Source organism: Colias eurytheme, chromosome 21, assembly GCF_061535395.1.
Source record: "Colias eurytheme isolate Ceu_HAF_F1 chromosome 21, ilColEury1 Martin Lab GWU primary, whole genome shotgun sequence".
Lineage (NCBI taxonomy): Eukaryota > Metazoa > Arthropoda > Insecta > Lepidoptera > Pieridae > Colias > Colias eurytheme.
This window is the reverse complement of record NC_143000.1, coordinates 2,965,538-2,989,473: the sequence shown is the minus strand read 5'-3', so window position 1 is coordinate 2,989,473 and position 23,936 is coordinate 2,965,538. Positions and strand designations below refer to the sequence as shown.

The following is a 23,936-nucleotide window of genomic DNA, read 5'->3' as shown; positions in this document are numbered from 1 at the left end:
AGTAGATATAGTTCTTTTAACGGTGCATTTGCATTAAACGAGCGAATTCTAAACCCCACTAAGTCAAATTATTTTAGTGTAATTAGACGTAGAGCATTATTTCGTTAATCTAAGTGCGTTCGAAAAGATTTTATGCAATGTTCTAATACCGAATCATTGAGATATACTTAAGGAGACGACACCGCCTACATCACTTATGTTCCGCTCAACATACGCCATATGGCGTAACTGCACGCTCATTTTTTATTTGTTTTAAAGTGAAACGCATCAAATATGCCTTCGTGTGTGTTACGATATTGCACAAATAATATAAATAATACGGAAAAGTGCAAAGGAATAACTTTCATCGGTAAGTACCTAACTAGATAATAATTTTTAAAACTTAGTTAGAGCAAAAAAATGGCGCACAGATTTTGTTCGTGGTGTCTTCTCCATACGTAGTAATATTATCTCAATGTACCGAATACGATTTTTCCGTTTACACTAATAGATCATAAAATAATGCTCTTGCTCTATGTTCGTTTGGTGTAAATACACTGTAAAACATAGGAAGATTTTTGTGTAAGACTTGTTAAGTTTTAGACAAAGCAGGTGATGCTGCGGCCCTCGGTCTAGTGCTATAAAAAAACATTTATTTTCCTTTTTCAGTACCGTTATATGAATTATACTCCTATACTAAACTACTACACTATAATGGCCAATACTGCACCGCAAAATGTGTTACAAAATCTGCACTATTATTTAGCTTAGTGCGGAAAATCCCGAGAAAATAACGTATAAAATATAATGCTATTTTAGAGTAAAGGTTAAGCCATTTTACTGTAGGAATATTGGACGCTGCAGAGAAATAATTATTGTAGAAATAAAATAAAAAATGGTATAATACCTGGCGCCATTGGTTAAGCTTGAGTTTAATAACGTTTTTCATCTTTTAGGTACCTAATATGAGCTGTAGTAGAGATAATACCAGACAAATAGATACCATATTATGCGGATAAATCTAATAAAACTCAGTTAAAAGTAATACTCATTTATTCCTACCTATATGTAAGGCGCCCGGCAAACTTCTTGGGCAAAAAGTAGCATGCTGGGGGAAGTTTGCGCATCAAGTTTTAGTACATTTTTATATGCCCAAGCTTCCCCCACCACGCTACTTTTTGGCCAAGAAGTTTCCCGGGCGCTATAGTTTCAAGTACAAATTATTATTTCTTTAAATGAGACAAAAATGTTGTGTGGTTTTATAAAACCACGGTAAAAGTGAAACTGTTCGAACGGTTCCGAACACTGCTTTGTGTAGCGCATGTCGCGTGACGGTCGGCTGCCGAGTAGGTATACCTACTCGGCAGCCGCGATACACGCGACATGCGCTACACAGACCAAAAAGTTTGAGACGATGTAATAAAAGTTTCACTTTAAAAACAGTAGGTACATGTGTATGTTTTGAAGAACTGTGAGTACCTATATTGCAATACTTTATGTCAGGATAGGCGTATAAAATTAATGTAACTGAAAGGAAAGATGTAGATAAAAATAAAACAAAAATATTTGTTTGAGTATTTTTAATTTATTGAAGTATAAAAAAGGAATATAATATACACATTACACAATCCTAATAAATATAATAGAATCAATTTACAACTACGTATCTATGTAGATATAGAAATATTTTAAGCACCTCATTTGTTACAATATCATTAGGTAATATAAAAAAAACTTAGGTAGTTCTGGTTTAGGGTTCTATACACATTATACACATAAATTATATCGAACGTGTCATGTTAATTATCAGTTAAAAATTATTAATAACCCGTTCATAGATTACGACCTTATAATCTAAAATGATCATCATCATCATCATCAATCTATAGTATTTTATCACTACCAGAATGTATTTCGTTAATTTGTTTCCAAACAGCCCGAACACTTACTCCTTATTACTATAGGATTATTATTAATCTCTATATAATACTTAATTTTTAATATAATTTTAACACTTTCAATGGCAGTCGATATAATTATCCAATGTTTTTACAGATTATTATTAAATAGTTACTATATAGATACATGTGCTCAATCTTTTTATTGTACATTATAGCATTTTTGTTCTGATTATTTGTTTCTTTTAATTTGTTTTTTTTTCAATGAAAAGTGCGAACCAATTTATGATATATCAGTTTGAATACGTACAAATCTAGATAATAAACATAATTTAGATCTGCTGTTTCGTTGAAATCATCAGATCTTTACAAATATTATTACAAAAGATACATAAAACACATTGACCGCAAAAAAAATTCCATAGTGCATTACTAGCTTTATACATAAAACGTCTTATCAACTTTCAGAGTCCTATAATTGCCATAGGCTCCATCATCCAGATCATTATTTAAGGATTTACAGGACTGACTTCTCGATATATCATAAGAACTAGCACTGAGCATATTTCGCATCACGCTTCTATGTCTACGATGTTTCTCTGGTTGCAATTCGGTTTGGTAATACTTCCGTTCTTCTAATTCTAGCCATTTTGAGTTGAGGAGCAGTTTCTTTGTCCATTCATCTGTAAATATGTTTTATAATTTGATAAAATTGTACGAAAATATATACTTTGCTAATTAGAATTGTTTGATCTGTATCTAGATTAAAAAGAATAAGCAATACCTATGTTATCTGCTAGTAATAATTGAGGTGTTATTTCGTGTTTATTTACTTAAACACTATTTATTATTATCCAATATAATTCTATGGCCAATCAGTGCTATTCAACTTCAATATAACAAGATATTAAGGAAGAACAGAACTTTATTCCCAAAATTGGTATAGTCCAGTTTATAATTCGATTCATTCAAATTTTAAGTGTAACTAGTAATAAGGTTAAGATTAATATTTTTATCATCATCATCATCATCATCATAAGCCTTTCGATGTCCACTGCTGGACGTAGACCAATATTTTTATAATTCTTACCATTAAGATCTTTCATAGCTCCCGCCTTGCCACCATACTCGTACGGTAGACCCTCAGGTGGGTAGTAGTCAACTCCAGTGACATTGTTAACTTTATCACCATTTGGATGCATGTGGATGAACTTGCGTCGCCAAGGGTACAAACCGATATGAAGTAGTAGAAGCGATACCGTTTTTAATTTCTGTGTGTTTATGATGTGTACTTCTGAAAATTTTAGAGGGTAGGCAGCCTGAAAAATAAAATTGATGCTGAATGAGAAGAAGAAGAAGGTAGAGATGAAACCAGTATCAATTATTCCAGAATATTATGTTTTAATAGTCAAATAAAACATGTAGGACTAAGAATTAAAAAAAAGATATTTTATAACTTAATTGTGTTCTTTCATTATCATTACATTGTATTAATTTACTTCATTTCCAAATATTTTAAAACGATATTGATTAAATACGAATGAAACGGTTAATTTGTTCAATACCCTGAATATAAAATGCTACAGTACTACTGCGTAATGCATATTTATATCGAGATCATAGTAGCTGTACATGATTTGCTAATAAAATTTTGTTAGGCGCTATTAAATCTATATTTTTTTACAGGCGCAAATTTTTTAACAAAATACAAACTCAAACTCAAACTCAAACATTTATTTATTCAATTAGACTTCTTAAAGAAGCACTTTTGAAACGTCATTACATATTTTAAAATTTACCACCGATTCGGAAAGCAGTATCTACGGAGAAGAACCGGCAAGAAACTCCATAGTTGCTCTTTTAAATCATGTCAGTTTTACAATTTTACAAAATACATATGTAACAACATATAAGTATTGTAATAACATGCCAAAGAACTGTCCTGTGGTTTTTACGCGACAACCCTCCATGGGTTTTTATCGTCCATATATTCCTGAATACTGTAGTACGCTCTCTGAACTAGTACATTTTTTATATAAGTTTTAAATTTAGAACTACTAAACTCTTTAATATTATGAGGAATTCTATTGTAAAAGCGTATACCTTGACCCATAAATGAATTTTTAACTTTAGCTAATCGGAAAAATGGCATTTCAATTCTATTTATACATAATATTTACCCTCATGCACCAAATGAAATCCTTCCAATATGCACCTTTGAAGTGATTTTTTATATGCGAAGGCTGCACATCGCATACATCTATAATTACTACTTCATCGCCGGGCGTCGGGTCTTCTTTCAATCTGTAAAATGAGAATATCAGAAATTTGTATATTTATCTGGTATTATTTTCATTGGTAGAGCTATGTAAATGAAAAAAACTATGGATAACATATTATTATTCTTTCTACAATTCTCAGGTGGCCTATAAGAAAATGCCGATTCTAAAGCCGCCCATTTGTATAACTTTGTGTATATTTTTTGTTGTGTGTGTGTGTGTGTGTGCAAAAACGTTTAAGCGTTATGGTATGCCTTCAATTATATTATCTATATGTACCAGGATACCAGTCCACTCCAGGAGGTTATTAATATAATTGTACGCAATAGTATATAATAGAGCTGCAGTTTAAGTAAATTTAAAATTATTTTTAGTGCTAATGCTAGGTTAAGATCTTATACCTATATACTGCATGATTTTACCTTATATCTAATATCATCAGCCATCTAGCCAGCAGTGCTTTAGCAGACAGCGGCCTATTCAGAGCAGTTGGTGCGGGTAATCTCACAAAGGTAAGCCGCTTGCCGCCCGCACTGCGTTCTCGAAGGGGTACTATGTATCTGGAAAGTATAAAAAGTTCACAAACATTTAAAGGGAATGAAAAAACATGAGCGTTAAAAGCGTCTAAAGTAGAGTCCTCATAGAAAATAAACTCTACAAAAACTTTAAGCTCTTCAACGAAACATTAAAAGATACCAATAATTCCTGTGTTCTGTAAACTAATTAATTAATATTGTTTATAGGAATAGGTACCGTACTTAAAAACGAATAAGACGCTCCTCAATTTTAATACTATCGTACATAAAATTATTTTTTTTGTCTGGTCAATGCCCTGGATGTCCATTACTCCGAACGAATGACCATAAATATAATTTTTCTCTCCTAATATTTATAATGCAAGGCCACACTACATACTGTTATTAGTCGCATTCATCATGAAACAATGAGTATCAATATACTTATTACTTACACATCCTGACAGCTAGACAAAATATCTTCATCATCGGGGTGCCTCTTATGCCACAAATCCGTAAGCCCTCCCGGTCCTCTCGCGGTATAGTACTTCCTGGCTCTTTTACTAGCTTCTACTTCATCTCCCTCACACGTTTGTAAGATGAGATCTAGGACTGCTAGTTCGTCAGGAGACGCCTCCCGTGTTAGGTTGTCTCGAGCCCATCGTTCGCCAAACGACGCTGCTGGGGACATCCTGATGTCCTGGAACCTGAAATTTAAATATGTAAAAATGAGAGAATGAGATGAGTAATCATAATCGTGATGTATTGGGTAATTATAGATTGATACCATAGTTAAAAAAAGAACTAGGTAATTTATATGGTGTGTCCTTAATCTAGTGCCATCAACTCATCAATTAATTTTCTAATGATTTACGTTGTAAACGTGTTAATTCGGTAAATAGTATTCTACGCAAAATGATTATAACACAAGAATGTGCGCGTACATTATTCGTGTACCTAAATCCTTAAATTATATTAGCTAATTGGCTAAGACGCACAGAGGATTTAGAGATAATAAATTAAATTATTATGACTAATAAGATGACTATATTATTAGATCACTAGCTTATAAAAAATAGCAATGACTGGAAAATCTTGTTATTCGGATTAAACTAGCTTATAACAATAGATTATTATAGAGCTTGTATAAAGCCTACTTGTACTACAATTTAAAAAAGGAAAAGTGATTATAAAATAGTATGTAATCAATCTTAAACGGTACGATTATTCATATTATAGACAGAAAAATGTAAAATGGATAATCACAAAAATGCCTGGCATGATTTTGAAAATTATTTTAATTAATAATGTTTGAATGTGTCAGTTAAATTCAGTATTTATTGGAAATCATGTAATAGAAAAATTCACTTTCACATTTACTCCAACAAATCAGTAATCAGCAAAATTTTACTTTTACTATAAATCTAATTTTAATTCAAACTAGCGGTCCGCCCCGGCTTCGCCCGTGGTACATAATATTTACGTTTTCTCTACATAAGAACCATCCTCGTACTTCAAGGAATATAATAAAAAAAGAATTATCGAAATCGGTTCAGCCGTTCTCGAGTTATGCGCTTACCAACACATTTTGCGATTCATTTTTATATATAAGATTAATCACATATTATATGTACTAAGAATTGGGCAATAGATAGATATTAAAACGCGTGACTCCGAAAATAATTACATATAATGATTCAGTACTTATTTTTAAATACGTTGATTCAATAACTAAGAAGTTCAGAACAAAAGACGTTCTTAGAATAGAGAGGTACGCATCAAAATAAATGACTACGATTCATTGACATTTGTGTGAAACAACATTTCAGAGTACCTATGCTTCGGGCAATGACCGGGTGAAATTGGTCTCATCATTTTTTTGTTACAACTAATTTATACAATGTAGAGTTTGTCAAAGTGTAATGCGTAGTGTGTATTAAAAATAGACAATAGAATTATATGTGCGGAAACAGTTAAGTATATAATAATTAATCTGGGCTACTGATTTTAAGATACTATAATATTTTCATACTCCAAGAGGAGACCTCACTTCTTTATAACATATTTTACGATACTATAATATTTTCTTACTCCAAGAGGAGACCTCACTTCTTTATAAAATACTGGGCTATTTTTATTTCTTGAAACTGTGTTAGTAGAATATTTATTTATGTTTTGAAGTAAAACATAAACGCGTTGAGAGTAAAATTTTGAGGTCGTGTCATGGCAATACGCGTCACGTTATGGCGTAAGGCAACGATTTTGGTATCCAAAGAAGTTTCACTTCTGACACGTCTGCTCGGCACACACGCTCTTTTTTTATAAGTAATCCTTTGTTAACCAAACTTTCCACGGAACAAAGTAAAGCTCATTGCGTTTTCCAAAACATAGCAGCCAATAAATAAAAAGTTCGCACATTACGAAACACATTCGCACACTGTAAATATATCACATACGAAATTACATTTCATTTCGCGGATCGCAAAAAGGTTTCAAAGGAATATTCCCCTCTGATAAGTTCAAGTGTAATAAAATATTCTTTTTTATGCTATATTTACATATCTCGTAATACGCGAATATTATTTGAGGCTCAGAGATTCCTCTGCGTACATATGCAATGTTTTCTTTTACTTTATCTATATCACTTTTCTTTCGAGATGTTCCAGAAAAATAGGGACGTGAATAATTTTTGGTGGAAGACAATGGTAATAGCTAGATGTCGTTAAGATTTTAAGCTTATGTTTACTATGTGTTTTTGTAGAGTTGTTGCTGGATGAATATATTATGTACTAGCTTTCCGCCCGCGGCTTCGCCCGCGCAGCCAAATATGTCCCGGGGTAAAAAGTAGCCTATGTCCTTTCTCGGGTATCAAAATATCTCTATACCAAATTTCATGAAAATTGGTTCAGTAGTTTAGGCGTGATTGAGTAACAGACAGACAGACAGAGTTACTTTCGCATTTATAATATTAGTATGGATATTGAGGATATACCTAATAAGTACTTGGTTTATTTGATTTTGGGTTACCTTTGTACATCACACACAAATAAAATGTGCTTACAATTAGGCGATAGAGTGATTAGACATTCTCTAAAAGTTTTATTAATCGTTATTAAACGGTCACCAAGTAATTAACGCGATGTCCAGGATATAAAAAAATGATCTGTTTGTACCGATTTAGATCAAGATCTGATAGTTCAAAAGTTTTTATATCTTCATAATTTGAATACAGAGAATAATATTCCAAATATGTTACACTGACCTTAAGGTAATGTACAAAAAATACAATAGCATAATCAAGGTATGTTTTTTTATGGTCTTTGGACGTGTCATGGGCAAATACATAGTGTACAATAACGTAAATCATAGCAGAGTTATTATTATAAGGCCAATAAAAATCCGTCTATGATATCTTGTTATACCTACCTAGTATAGTTTTTTTAAATAGATGGTTCTATAACATGTTTTTAGTTGTGTAGGATCGAAGGATAATTTCTGTTGATGTCTGATCCCACATAAAGGGGGCAAATAAAGTTTTATTCATATTAATATTGTCTTCAAAATAAATTCCTTACCTAACCTATATCTTACATTTACCGAATGTCTTAACCATATAATGTCAAGGATATGCCGTGATACAAGTGATATTTGGCTATCATTGTGTATTATCACGAATATAATGAAACATATAGTAATAAATATAACGAGATTCGTGTCATATGGGTTTTTGCTTTTATTACATCGTTGTTTCACACGCGAATTTTACGAGAGACTCACGACTGTAACATTAGTAATATTTTTTAGTTCCTCATTAGTATAAAAACTGTATTGATGTTTTAATAATCGCTGATGTTAGAAAAAATAGTCTTTATTATTCAATTAATAGTTTTATACCTCGATACGATGGATTTAGGATAAATTAAATATCTTGGCGTTTAAACGTAGGTAATGATTACGCGCTATGTAGTTGAAAGAGCTTTGTACTTGAAATAAAGTTATTAAATGTGATATTTAAGTACATGAATGACATTTAAACAAGAGGAAAATAAGCAATATTGATCTTATCTCATTTTATTAAAAGAAAATATGGGTTAATGATTTTACTAGAAACTTCTATTTCTATCACCTGTGTTAATAATAGAAAAATATGTTACAATATTATTGTAGAGTAGTGCTACTGCCCCCAAGGTTGTTAAATAATAAAGCCTTTACTTTAATCACTTTTAATCCTTTTTTACAATATGTGTTGTTTAAGCTTGCCGTTATAAACTACTGAATAATAATTCTATAATAAATGTAGAAAGCGTCGGGGAAACAATGTGGACGCACACATATACAAAAAGCTCGATCAGCGAATTGCATATGTGTGCCTACAATTATATAGGCGATATTTTGTACACTGGATCATCCCGATAACTTAAAAACAGAATCGGTTTAACAGTTTTTGTTTGTTAGATTTTTCTCCCTATTAGGAGAATGTCTTAAAAATTTTAAATACTTACAAAGACATTTAAATTTTAAACCGGGTGCAAGCGAGGGAGTAGCTAGTTTCATTTATGTTAAAATTATTCAAGATCACAGTACATAATGATTCATGTTACCTAGATAATATGAAGTACGTAACAGCCTATAATTTTGGACAAACAATGCAACTGTGCAGATTAGTTTATACCCTAACATGTTATTTGAGGTATGGGTGATTATTAATTACACTGTGTTGTGTGCGACAATTGGATCTTTGTTGTTGTGCTAGTCTTTGTTGTTAGAATTAGCTTCATTCTTCGTTTGAGTTTGGTTTTACTCGCGTCGAATCACTACATACTATAAAACAAACTAGTTTCCTCGCCTGTGTCCCTATGATTATGATGCGTTTTTTTTTTTCAGTAGATCGAGTGATTGAAGAGGAACGTTTTAGTACAGGTATAATTTATTTGGTTTTGGATAAAACGGGCGAAGCCGCGAACGGAAAGCTACATAAGACTTTTAATAACGTAGGTATATATGTACCTACTATGTATAGAGATGATTCAATTGAATTCAGCCAATGTACACCGCATTGGGTATTATAGACTATCTATCTGTTGGTTTTTAAATTTATAATAAGAGAAAAGAGGATTCATACTTTTCTTATAAAATATGTGGTCATGTAGGTACATAACAAGCTAAATTACATTTGCTAATTCTCAAACAAATTCAAGGAACTTCACATTTGTTTTTCAAACATTTCCCTATTTAACTACGTTTCGTGTTGAGACCTCATTGGACCTTGACAATCCGTTCACTATCTAGAAAATCTTACTATGTATTACAATTTAGTTAAGTAAAAGCAATGGATTAACTCAAAACTTCTTAACCGATTGTGTAAATTATTTCACAAGTATACTCTACATTATTTATGACTAACAAGACTTATATTCAATTTGATAATAGTTTTTTTTAGGATTCAAATGCTTTATAAGTATAAATTTTGAAAGAATGGAAAAATCTCAATCACGAGGCGGGATTCCAACAAAAAATATTGCGAAAGACGGGGGTTCGACTCCCGCCTCAAGTTTCGTTTTTTCTATTATTTAAAAATTTTTTTAAAGGACTTATATTTATTTTGAGATTAGCCGACATACATACAAAAATACATAGATTTACATAGTAAAACACGGGTATAATCTGGGTGAAAACCTAGTATTAGAGACAAAGGTTACTAGGACTTCATAAATGCAAGTATACAAAAGATTAGCCTTCGTACTTTTACACAGCACCTCTCACATTCTTATCAAGTCACGAAGCTGTTCATCTAACGAATACGTCATGAGATCGACCCACGGTTTTATAAACAGAGCGATTTAAATCTCAAAGTACTTATATGAAATTCTCGAGTCACAGCTTTTCAGAGAAATTTTTATAATATAGCGAATTTGTGTTAAGATCGAAATTAAATGCTAATGTATATCGAAAAATAAGTATTACGTGGATAGTTTTACAATAAAATTCATTTTTTTGGGAAAATATTATGATACCAATACAGTTGGTATCTAATTTCGTATTATAGGTATTAGATTTCTTTCAAATTTTCATCTATAATGTGTCTATAATTCCTTCAATTTGATTCTGTAAACGAAAGTTAACGCAATCAAAGAGCTCTCTACCAGAATGTAATGATAAATCTTATGACTCCCATAAAATTAGTTACAAATTAATTAATTTAGAGTCAAAATGACGCTATCATGCAAATATATTATATAGGATAGAATATAATATAGGAAGAATTAGTAACATAACATTTAGAATTAATTGAATAAGGAACTGTGTTTTAATTGATGGAACGTGACTTCAATATTGAGTCGTAATTAAGTTATATTTTTTTTTTCTAAGAATTACGTAAGTAATACATAGGTAAGTTTAGTCATATTTTTTATCTAGTTATTTGTGAATTTATTTATTTCTAATAATTTCTGATCGTCAGCATACCTAATATGTTTTTATTTATTTATTTAGAATAATAAGTCATTATTTCAAATCTCTGATAAAAAAAATATATGGATCAAGTCTATATTTTACCTTGAAGAAAATTCATTTATTTCAATATAAATAGATACCTAATTAAAATTCATAGTTTACGATTATATAATTATATAAAGGACACTTGAAAAATAAATGAAAATAGCTTTCTAGTTTCTACGCTCAGAACAAACAGATCAAAATGTACGAAAAAACCTACTTTTTGGCGGTTAAAATCAAAATGGGCTTCTGCTCACGTACTCACTGCGCGGAAAATGATGCAACCCTGTGAAACAGGTTGAGACGAGCAAGCCGCTCCTCTTTCCCCTTGCATGACCTCTGCTATTCCCTATATTTTCGAAAATATGACGACTGTCACTACCGGGACCTGGCACAACTGTACCCAGTCTACCCTAGTTTCAGCTGTGCGTTGTCCATCAGTCAGTCAGTCAGTCACTCAGTAACGGAAAAGTTTTGTACATAGATAGATAGGAGATAAGCATCTTACAGATTTGATAATTTCATCTCAATAAGCAATTTACATACATCTCGTTATTAATGAGTCATGTTTCCTCATAATACTGGGATTAAGATAACGCAGAATTATAGCATAGGTTAATATGTTTGAAGATACGTACAATTGAAATTTATTAAGGAAATCTCTATTAGAACCACGCTGTTTGCATTATAAGAGATACTGCAGATTTTTCCTGCGTCATTTAGGTATCTGTTTTTTTTGCAGTATTTACGTGTTACTGAAAGACCGTAAAATGAAAGAGAAATTAGGAGTCTAACTACAGATGAATTAATTCCAAAAATAAGGTACATTAGCATTTTGTTTTATAAACTCTATTCTTTTGACTTCTATTACGGTAATAAAATAACAAATAATATTTTATTTTCATTGATCATCTCATCACCTATCGATTGTATAAGATGAATTACAAACAAGAATACAAGAATACTTCAAAGAGAAATTAGGTTTATTACATTCTAATTAGGTAAAAGAATTAGATATATATTTTTAACAGCATGAAACTATTAAATCTCTTACTAGTAAAATTGCTAGAAAGTTCTTAAAAAACTTAACAATCATGACAAAGAACCATGACCACGCTCACATTAAAAATTTTCCAGTCTCCATTGCAGTGTAAATAGCAATACTTAATGGATTTATCGCAATGGTTCTTATAGCGAAATTTACATATTTTTGCAATATCTTACCATCTTACTACATAATGTAGTCTCGGACAAATTAATTTAATTAGTATTATGTTGGCAAATCTAATAATTCTTAACTCTACATTTTTTGCGTACATAGGTATTTTTGCTTAATATTCCTTGAATTTAGTTACAGTTATAGTTAAGGCTTTATTAAGTTTTAGACAGGGCAAAAAACATTTCAACTTTTGTTTATTTCGTTTCAATAATATTTTTCTATACTTTATAGTTAAGTCTATCTTATTTATAATAAATTTATCATGCTAATTGCATCATCAAGGCTCTTGTATCCCGTTCAGAATGGACACGTGACGTCACAAGTTTCATTTACGGTCTGATCACTGATGTAGAATATCATACCTATAAATGTAGTCTGTTGTATAAAATCTACTACAAGTTTATACAAACAATGCAATTTAATAAAAAATAGCTCTCGAATTAACTAGAATTCGCTCTATATTTACTAAACCTAGAATTCGAAAGGAATATAGGGGTGATAATTTTACCAGTATTAAAATATATAAATCGCCCTTATAAAGTTAAATTAAATCCTGACATTTGACTAGAGAGGTTGCTATTAGTATATTTTAAAGCTTTTAATAAATTTGGTATTATTAAAAATGAAGTTATTTCTCAAAAATCAAATTATGTTAAAATATCTAATGCGGCTCTTTAAAATTTCTAGGTGTTTAGAATTTCATATTTTAAATTATACGTAATGGATATCACAAATTTATAACATTTTTAAATTTATAAAAGTTGTAGACTATAAGGATATAGATAGGGCGCAAATCACTTTTATAGACGTAAAACTCGTAGACTAATAGGGCATAGTTTACAAAGCATTGTAAAATATCAATTACTGTAATAGAAACAATAATTACGTATTGCAATATAATTTGTACTACGACTGATTACAAAATGCAATACTTTACCCGGATTTATAAAATTACTGCGGTGGGCCTTAGTTCTAGAGTTATTTTAGAAATTCATATGGAAATTTGGTTCCGTATATTAAATTATACACGCAACTTTCTCTAATCCTAAATCCCTGAAGGGGTATGATGTTTATATAAGTATTAAATATCTTTTATTTACATAACAATAGATATTATAAACGCAAAACTAAAGTCTGCACGCAGTTTTGCACATTATGACGTGTGCGCGTATTTTTGAAATATGTTATTATTATGACACAAACATACCAAAAAGAATATTTAGTACCTAAGTACCTAGTTCCTAATTATATTACATTTTATCTTATCTGTACTTCATTAGATGTTTATTTACAACTCAGTTCAAGTGGAACCACTAAGGAATCAATATTCACTACAGGTTTTGAGAAGGCCAGCACGAGGTAACTTCCTACGTTCTCAGATAAATGATTTATGCAATATTTAATTGTCTATGATTTTTAATTTTCAACAACTTTCATTGTTTATGGAATCAATTTTTTATATTTTTATTATTAACACATGACGAATCTTTAACTCATATGTACCTACTGTTATTTATCAATGTAAAAATGTTACGATAATCAAGAAAATAATATATAATATCAACATAAGTCTTTCGACATCTAGTTACATAATAATTAAAAAAAAACAGGGTGAGTGCCAAACACAGGTGTCAGAAGTAAAACTTCTTTGGCAAGATTCAAAGATACCAAAATTCGTCACCTTACTCCATGACGTGACGGTATTGCCATAACGCGACTTTGAAATTTTACTCTCAACGCGCCTAAAGAAGTTTCCGTGTATGGTGTACCATATAACATTGCTACAGTCGTGCACAACACTTAACATTTATTAATGGCACAAAATAGAGATCAAAACACTCATCCTTAAAATAGATTACACAATATCCCGACGGTAAAGCATCATTATTAATGTCCCCCTGTATGATATCCAGACCCATAAACACAAGGTTGGGAGTTACCAGGCATCGTAACGAAGATAGTAAAATAAAAGATAAAACTTTACCATTTTTGTTACATACATTTTTAGTACCGCTTTGTTTGTATGTTGATGTTAATTTTTGTTGTTTTTTATGGGTATCGTTTTTCTATATCTTATCTGTATTTCTGAACTTACCTAATTTAGATAAAATTTTCTCAAATATAATACGGTCAACGTTTTTCAATAATTACATACTTAAATTAAAATTAAATTGTATTGTGATGTAAATCTATTATAGTCCATTTTGATCCTACTAAAAGCATAAAAATTTATGTTGCGAATATATATTTTTTAATTTTATTTGTTGTTACATAACATCAGTATTATAAACACTAATTAGCGATATAAATTTCAAAATCATTTCTTAAATAATTATTTGTTTTGATTTTGTTGTAAGTTGGAAAATTAGGTTAAAATGAAATAAAGAATTAATTGCACTGTTATCTTGTAAATCATTTTTAATTTTCATATTAAATATCTTAAATATATTTTGTTATTTAACAATTTTCAATGATTTCCTGATTAAAATATATTTGATCCTTGTAAACATCACTGAAATATTTGTAAGCAATTGCTTAATTTTTAAATAATTAGATTTTCTTTGTAGTTTCGTAATTCACGATACAATTTTAGAATTTTTTTTAAATAATTATTTGTTTTGATTATATTGTAAGTTGGAAAAGTAGGTTATGTATAATGAAATGCTTTGTAATCTTGTAAATCAAACTCATGTAGGTTTTATAATATCTTAATTAAGAATTTTCAATAATTTAATGATTAAAACGAATTTGATCCTAGCAAAATTTACGTTAGCATTGTATAATTTTTTAGATGTATTTCGCATTTATAATATTGGTATACTTAGTTATTATAACTACGTTGTACTTAGTAACTCAATGTATTGGTACGATATTATGTTGTAAGACTCTAATCTTAGTACAATAATTTTCAATTGAACATTTCTACAATAGTGACATTTCAAGTCTTAACGTATTTTCAGCAAATAAACAGTACATGAGTACGTTATACCACAGACTAGAAATAATATACTACGTATGTTATACGTAGGGGAAAAATCTTCACCTAATTTGGGCAATTAGTGTTAAATCTTATTACGAGATACTAACGAAAACTTGCCATAATTGACGCACGTGTTTATTACATTTATTAGAACGATATGCTTGTTTTATGGATGCTGTAAATGGGAAGATAAACTACTTTGGTGTATTGTTTTGATTCACTGTTCTGTGTTGAATGTATATGGATTTATAAGTGTATTATTGAATAATGTAAAAAATAATTAAACCTTTATAAATAAAGCAAAATAATGTATCAATAATCGTCAACCCTTATTCATTTTTCCAATTGGTGGGATCTAGACCAAAACACAAAAAAATAATCTACAAATCGAAAATACATTTAGTATGCGTTGCTAGCCTTTCGACTGATGCAAATGAAACTGGGTTAAAGGATATCCTATTATCCTACGTTATAATAATTGCATGAACCGAATTGCACCCAAACAAAAAATTAGCCATTTATACGATTGAATAAATATTAATGTAACTAAGCAAATATGTAGTACGTATGTTTACGTATTTATTTCTTTTTTTTACCTGTTGAATTACTACCAAGTATCTAATTTTTTAATTTTTGTATGGTTACTTACATGTATTAAGTATAAACTTATATAAAAAATAATTAAAAATAAAGATTTCCGTAAAACTAATATGTTTGAAAATTTTTGTTATTTTACATTCGATAAGATTTTGATATCAATTCGTAGCTACTACCTATAACACTTTTTGATGCATAATCTTTATTTATTACAGTTACTTACATACAAGTTTTCTCTTCAATTATCATTTAATTAGTAATTACATATTTTAATAAAAAATGTTAGAAGTTCATACTTAGAATTCTTTACTATGACTAAGACAATGTATAATATGATTATATTATATAACTTTTCACATTTTCTTGAATGTAAACAATGAAAAATTTCATCATTTATTCAGCTTACCATATAATAAATTTAATTTTCAATTCAAGAATCCTATGAACTATTTTTCAACACCCATGCATCAATAAATAAACAAAAAAGCTGCAAAGAAAATTGTTTTTCTTGCAATAATTTGTAGTACATCAACTAAATCTATCTTCAATTTTATTGCAATTTCAAACATAAATAATACCCATGATACCGAAACAAACATTCCAGTCATACACAACGAATTATTAAAAGCAAATCAAAAAAATATAAACATACCACACCACCGCTGCGCCTGCGCACGTTCGCACACAGCACACTGAATCACTCTGCCTTGCGGCCACCTTGACCCCGGGGAATGTACAATATTTTGACATTCTACGTCATTCTTTTGGTGCATTTTTGCTACGTTGTGACGTCATCGAGGTAGTACGGTCTTGCAGGATATGATTTTTTTGGTTCTTTGGGGTACTGTGATGTTACTTGACATTTTTAGAAACTAGAATTTAATATTATGTTCTACAAATTCCAACCAGCATTATACGGTCTAATAGGGTATGTGAATTTATATTATGTAATTAATTTCTTAAGAAGGTAAGTAAGTATGTTTAAAATTTTTTACAAAGTAAATGTTCATAGGGATTTGCTTTCATACTTGTAGGGTACGCTCATTAATTTTGCTAATGTTGATTTTATTAGTATCTAGGTAATAAATTGATTTGTTTCAATGGTGATAATTAACTAACAAACATAACATATACTTAGTATTTATTTCAATGCACTTTTAATTTTTTATTGTTTTAAGAGTAGCCATTAATTAATCATTTGATAATCTCTAGTCGTGACTGAAAATAACAGGGTCACGTAACAGTTATAAGTTTCACACTGCACTTAAATAGAGAAATAAATAAATAATTTATATAACGTATCAATGCTTCTGTTCATATATCCATACTAATATTATAAATGCGAAAGTAACTCTGTCTGTCTGTCTGTTACTCAATCACGCCTTAACTACTGAACCAATTTGCATGATATTATCTGGTATAGAGATATTTTGATACCTACCCGAGAAAGGACATAGGCCACTTTATATTGCGAAATATGTACAATAATATTATGTAGTAGTTAATAATATGAAATCTTTTTTATTTCTTACTTTTCCGTTTTTGAAGTCGGTTGTTTTTAACGCAGTTATTTTTATTTAATACTTTTTAGTGTATTTTTCAACACGAATCAAACGAGCCCAAACTCGATAAAGAATATATTACTGAGTTCCTACCTTCCGATTCCATCATCAAATCAGCTTCATGTCATGATAATGTTTCATCGCTATCAAATTTACATACGTATACAAAATTTCAGCTCAATCGGTTACCGGGAAGTGAATCAAAGTTACTTGCTACATATCAACTTAGTCATCGAGTACAGAAAAAAATGCTCATAAAATAAAAACTACTGCACCTATCCGAAAAAAAAAATTTATGGGACCAATTCGACACCATCCCGCATCGAACAAAAAAAGAATCACGTAAATCGGTTCAGAAACCTCGGAGTAATCGGTGTACATACATAAAAAAAAATATATCGGCCGAATTGATAACCGCATAAAATCGCATGGAGAGCTTAATTTTCATTAAAGGCTCTAATCGCACGGAAAGCTAAATTTTCACAAAAAAGCTCTAATCGCACGGAGAGCTTAATTTTCACAAAAAAACTCTAATCGCACGGAGTTTTATTTTCACAAACAACCCTCATCGCACGGAGAGCTTAATTTTTCTCATTAAGGCTTATACATGCGCTAATAACCTTGACCATACTTGACGGATCTCAAACCTCTCCCGCTGCACCTTCTTTTTTCCTCGCATTTTGTATTTAAAAAGATACCAATCAGTGAAACAAAAAATCCTCGTCAGGGACTGTTGTGTAACTGATAATTTATTAAACATAAAATTTTCAGAGCTCTAAGTCAGCAGGTTACGAAGTTTATAGAGTATTTGCGGAAAAATCGATGACCACGGCACATTTTTTTTCTAGAAATCTATTAATTTTGGAAAAAAGTCCTCGCGAGCAATTAAAGATCAAAGACCATCCTATTTTATATATTTTTTTCGGTATTGTGCTTTATGTTGTACCAGACTTTATAGAGGTTGAACATAGTCGAAATTGCCGGGTAACGCCTTAAGCTCTAATCGCACGGAGAGCTTAATTTTCACAAAAAGCTCTAATCGCATGGAGAGCTTAATTTTCACAAAAAGCTCTAATCGCATGGAGAGCTTAATTTTGACAATAAGCTCTAATCGCACGGAGAGCTTAATTTTCACAAACAACTCATCGCACGGAGAGCTTAATTTTCACAAAAAGCTCTCATCGCACGGAGAGCTTAATTTTCACAAAACGCTCTAATCGCACGGAGAGCTTAATTTTCACAAAAAAGCTCTAATCACATGGAGAGCTTAATTTTCATAAAGAGCTCTAATCGCACGGAGAGCTTAATTTTCACAAAAACTCTCATCGCACGGAAAGCTTAATTTTCACAAAAAGCTCTAATCGCACGGAGAGCTTAATTTTCGCAAAAAGCTCTAATCGCACGGAGAGCTTAATTTTCGCAAAAAGCTTTAATCGCACGGAAAGCTTAATTTTCACAAAAAGCTCTAATCGCACGGAGAGCTTAATTTTCATAAAGAGCTCTAATCCCATGGAGAGCTTAATTTTCACAAAAAGCTCTATTCGCACGGCAAGCTAAATTTTCACAAAAAAGCTCTAATCGCACGGAGAGCTTAATTTTCACAAAAACTCTCATCGCACGGAGAGCTTAATTTTCACAAAAAGCTTTAATCGCACGGAAAGCTTAATTTTCACAATAAGCTCTAATCGCACGGAGAGCTTAATTTTCGCAAAAAGCTCTAATCGCACGGAAAGCTTAATTTTCACAAAAAGCTCTAATCGCACGGAGAGCTTAATTTTCACAAAAAAGCTCTAATCGCATGGAGAGCTTAATTTTCATAAAAAGCTCTAATCGCACGGAAAGCTTTATATTCACAAAAAGCTCTATTCGCACGGAAAGCTTAATTTTCACAAAAAGCTTTAATCGCACGGAAAGCTTAATTTTCACAATAAGCTCTAATCGCACGGAGAGCTTAATTTTCGCAAAAAGCTCTAATCGCACGGAAAGCTTAATTTTCACAAAAAGCTCTAATCGCACGGAGAGCTTAATTTTCACAAAAAAGCTCTAATCGCATGGAGAGCTTAATTTTCATAAAAAGCTCTAATCGCATGGACAGCTTAATTTTCACAAAAAGCTCTTATCACACGGAAAGCTTAATTTTCACAAGAAGCTCTAATCACACAGAGAGCTTAATTTTCACAAGAAGCTCTAATCACACGGAGAGCTTAATTTTCACAGAAAAGCTCTAATCGCATGGAGAGCTTAATTTTCATAAAAAGCTCTAATCGCACGGAAAGCTTTATATTCACAAAAAGCTCTATTCGCACGGAAAGCTTAATTTTCACAAAAAGCTCTAATCGCACGGAGAGCTTAATTTTCACAAAAACTCTCATTGCACGGAGAGCTTAATTTTCACAAAAAGCTTTAATCGCACGGAAAGCTTAATTTTCACAATAAGCTCTAATCGCACGGAGAGCTTAATTTTCGCAAAAAGCTCTAATCGCACGGAAAGCTTAATTTTCACAAAAAGCTCTAATCGCACGGAGAGCTTAATTTTCACAAAAAAGCTCTAATCGCATGGAGAGCTTAATTTTCATAAAAAGCTCTAATCGCATGGACAGCTTAATTTTCACAAAAAGCTCTAATCACACGGAAAGCTTAATTTTCACAAGAAGCTCTAATCACACAGAGAGCTTAATTTTCACAAGAAGCTCTAATCACACGGAGAGCTTAATATTCACTAATAAAAATAACTGCGTTAAAAACAACCGACTTCAAAAAACGGAAAAGTAAGAAATAAAAAAGATTTGACATTATTATTTACTACATATTATTTATATGTGGTATTTATTAAAAAGGTTTGATGTCGGTGCACGGGCTTAATACTAAGTCCTTAATGTTCGGCACCAACTTCAAACCTATTTTAATAAATTATAGCACATCCATACTAATATTATAAATACGAAAGTAACTCTGTCTGTCTGTCTGTTACTCAATCACGCCTTAACTACTGAACCAATTTGCATGAAATTTGGTATAGAGATATTTTGATACCCGAGAAAGGACATAGGCCACTTTTTATTTCGAAATATGTACCACGGGCGAAGCCGGGCCGGACCGCTAGTTCCGTATATATAATATAGAAAACTTAGGTATATTGATGCTAAATTGTTACAGAGACAATTATAGACATGTCTCTACATATCCACATCAATCAAGCTTATGGCTGATTTCACCAGTTCTGCATAATATATGTTTAGTTTATCGGTCAGTTTAAACATCCTACCTTATATTATAAATAAGAAAGTATAATATCTCTCTTTGTCTGTCTCTTCTTCACGAAGCTATCATACCACTCGAACGATATCAATGAAATTTATATTGGTACAAAGATAGCTGAGACCTGAGAAAGGACATACTAGGATAGGTTTTATCTCGGAAAACACACGGGAACGGGAATGATGCGGGTTTTACTTAGACTACGCGGGCGAAGTCGCGAGGGAAAGCTAGTAATGAATAATCTATAACAATAAATGTAAACCTATGACCCTTTTAAAATTACGTAATATTGACATTTTGACAATAATTCGTGCTTCCATAAATTAAGTATAACGACGACAAAGGCTTAAACTTTATTATGCAGTATACGATGAAGCTTTTCCATTCAATGCACTCACTTTATACATGGATTGCAATATAAAGTACATTTCTCCCGCTTTTCAGTCGAGATGTTACATTTTGAAATAAATTTCCTGAAGGAACGGAGTTTATTGAAAAGATGTAAAAACCTTACATTGGATTCATGATGCACAGAATATGTAAAGAAATAATGAATCTTTCATCAGAGTTCGTTTATTTGATTCATGTCGCTCTCTCTTTGAAGTCGTTTTGATTCATACTAAAGATTATTTTTCCGATTTGGCTTTTATGGGATTTTCTTGCGCAATTAAATATTATGGATATTTCCTATTTCTGCTATCGTAAAGTTAATTTATTTATTTTCTTTTTATTCGTTAGATTGGCTCCTTTGATGTTTCATGCACAACGTTATAGGTAGTATGATTTAAATGTTGAAGATAATCTGAAAAATAAATTCAAAAAAAATAATTCAAAAATTCAAAATTCTTTATTTGGAACAATAAAAACACAGATACAAAAAACTTTAAATTGTGTTGTAGGAATTATTAATGTATAGCAGAATATTAATTATCTGTAAATATTTTTTAATATGTTCAATACATAGTAATTTTAATTAAACAATATTATATCCATAAATTCTACATTTATCTCGTTGCCAACATCGCGGAGGCAACAACCTTCACGCTTCAAGGTAATTAGGTAATCTATCAGATGTTCCTAATATGCCTAAGCGGATCAATAAAACTGCCAAACTCAAAACATGTGGCGCGAAGAAAATAAACTCTTTGCGCATGCGCTAATATTCGTGTTGCCAGTTTATGGTAGTAGGTACGTTGAAACATTCTTGGGAATTATTTTTATAAGGGATTAATATTTTTTTGGCAGATAATATTACTACCTGTATTTATAATATATACAATATTAATTGTTACATTTTCATGTTGTAGATTGGAAAGTTATGATAATATTATAGTTTTAAGCAGTCTCATGTTTGTAAATCATTGCCTTGTGCTGTGGGTCTAAATAATTTTACTATAACAGTATGGGTATTTATAAAATGTTTACGTTTTTAAGAATATTTTATTTTTAGAAGTCTTGTTTTTAATCGTATTTACATTTCACAATTTTCAGGAAACAATCCATGGAATATTGAATTAGCGAAACGGCAACACCAAAACAAAAGTCAAAATCACAAACCAAGAGGAGGCAAAATTTGCTCGGATTATAATATTTCAATTATTTTTTTATGAATGAAAATTCGTTAATACGAGCAATTAATTACCACAGACGTGTTATTTAATAGTTTTTATACGTCATTAGTCCTTTTTTAGTAATAATCGTGGGATATCAAAAATGATGCAGTTTTGTGAACATTAGCTTAATAATTATTGTGTTAAAAATTAAACATTTTTACAGTTTAGTGGTATCGTTAGTCTTCCGTGTGTATGTACATATCTAATTGATAACTAAAACGTGTTGTGGAAAAGGTTGTGCTAAATTTGAAGATATTTCAGTGACTTTATAATGTAAGTATATTTATAAATACGAAATAAAAATTAAAATAATTGAAAGTGATATAATATCATATAAAAAATTGATCATGTGTGAAGTCTCATTTTTTGTAAATTTTTCCTATTTAAGCAAAATTTCTAGTCGAAAAAATATACTATTGAGTTTACTTTATAGTTAGACCTATCTTTATAATGAAGAAAACCTAAGGGTAAAGTATATAAAACGACGTTTTATTTTCTTCTGAGAAACTTCAAGTGGGAATTCGCTTTGATGTAAATTAGGTCACACTACGAGAGTATTGGCGCTATTTTAGCATATCATTTACAGCATTTTATTTCGTTTAATATACAGTTAGAAAAGGCTTAGCTGTAGTTTTTTTAATGAACTCTTCTTACATGAAGACTTAAAATGGCAAATACAAATCCCTTTTGTAAACAATACGGCCTTTGTTGCGTTCTGCTTTTGATGACAGACTACACGCTTTAAAACTTATTCTTTAATTATTATTCTGAAATAAATGAGATAAAAAAGAGCATGTGTGCTAGCATACGTGTCAGAAGTGAAACTTCTTTGGCAAGATTTAAAGGTACCAAAATCGTCGCCTTACGTGACGTGACGTTATTGCCATGACGCGACATTGAAATTTTCTTGAAGTTTCACTTCAAAAACCACGAAGTATTCAATGCACTTACAGTTTAACTAAAATTTACATCTTAATACTATTATAAAGGCGAAAGTTTGTATGGATGTTTGTTACTCTTTCACGTAAAAACTACTGAACCGATTACAATGAAATTTAGCACACATATAGAGGGTAACTTGGATTAACACATAGGATAGGTTTTATCCGGAAATCCCGCGGGAACGGGAACTATGCGGGTTTTCCTTTGAAAACGCGGGCGAAGTCGCGGGCGGAAATCTAGTAGAATATAAATATAGCTAATATATGCCTATTTACGTTGATGAAACCGACAGATTTTATTTTAAGAATTACATAATAAAATGCTGAGTGTGTCGGGACCTTGATCAAACGAAAGAAGAAAATATTCTATTTTTAGAAGACAATAAAAGAATCGTCTTTGTTTTTTATCACTGTTGGAAATCGCATACCACCAATCACTTGACAAGTCGATTTGAGGTCAACGAAAGTGACATAACTGAATATTATGGTTATGACCCATTATAATATTACTGTAGCTAATTATTTTTATTGTTTATAATAGGGTCAATTAGTTTTAATAAGTAAAGGGCGTTTTCAGGCGCTTTCTAAGAATTTCCGTGT

The 23,936-nt window shown here is 30.9% G+C and overlaps 1 protein-coding gene across 1 annotated transcript; it reads right to left on the bottom strand.

Moving 5' to 3' along the window:
* Positions 1-1,544: 1,544 nt before the first annotated feature.
* On the bottom strand, positions 1,545-16,642 carry LOC149898987 (alpha-tocopherol transfer protein-like). The gene is made up of 6 exons (XM_090114398.1): positions 16,615-16,642; positions 5,127-5,378; positions 4,579-4,716; positions 4,058-4,181; positions 2,968-3,196; positions 1,545-2,560 (listed from the first exon to the last, which is right to left on the bottom strand). Exons 2-6 carry the CDS (start codon positions 5,360-5,362, stop codon positions 2,316-2,318), a joined length of 972 nt encoding a protein of 323 aa, XP_089970524.1. The 5' UTR covers positions 5,363-5,378; positions 16,615-16,642; the 3' UTR covers positions 1,545-2,315.
* Positions 16,643-23,936: the final 7,294 nt, after the last annotated feature.

Bases quoted from the DNA above. Each gene is read 5' to 3' on its own strand.
- LOC149898987 (XM_090114398.1), bottom strand. From the start codon at position 5,362: ATGTCCCCAGCAGCGTCGTTTGGCGAACGATGGGCTCGAGACAACCTA. The intron at 4,717-5,126 runs GTAAGTAATAAG...TATACTTTCCAG, and splicing joins TTGTCTAGCTGTCAGGATGT to ATACATAGTACCCCTTCGAG. The intron at 3,197-4,057 runs GTAAATATTATG...TTTATTTTTCAG, and splicing joins ATTTCATTTGGTGCATGAGG to GCTGCCTACCCTCTAAAATT.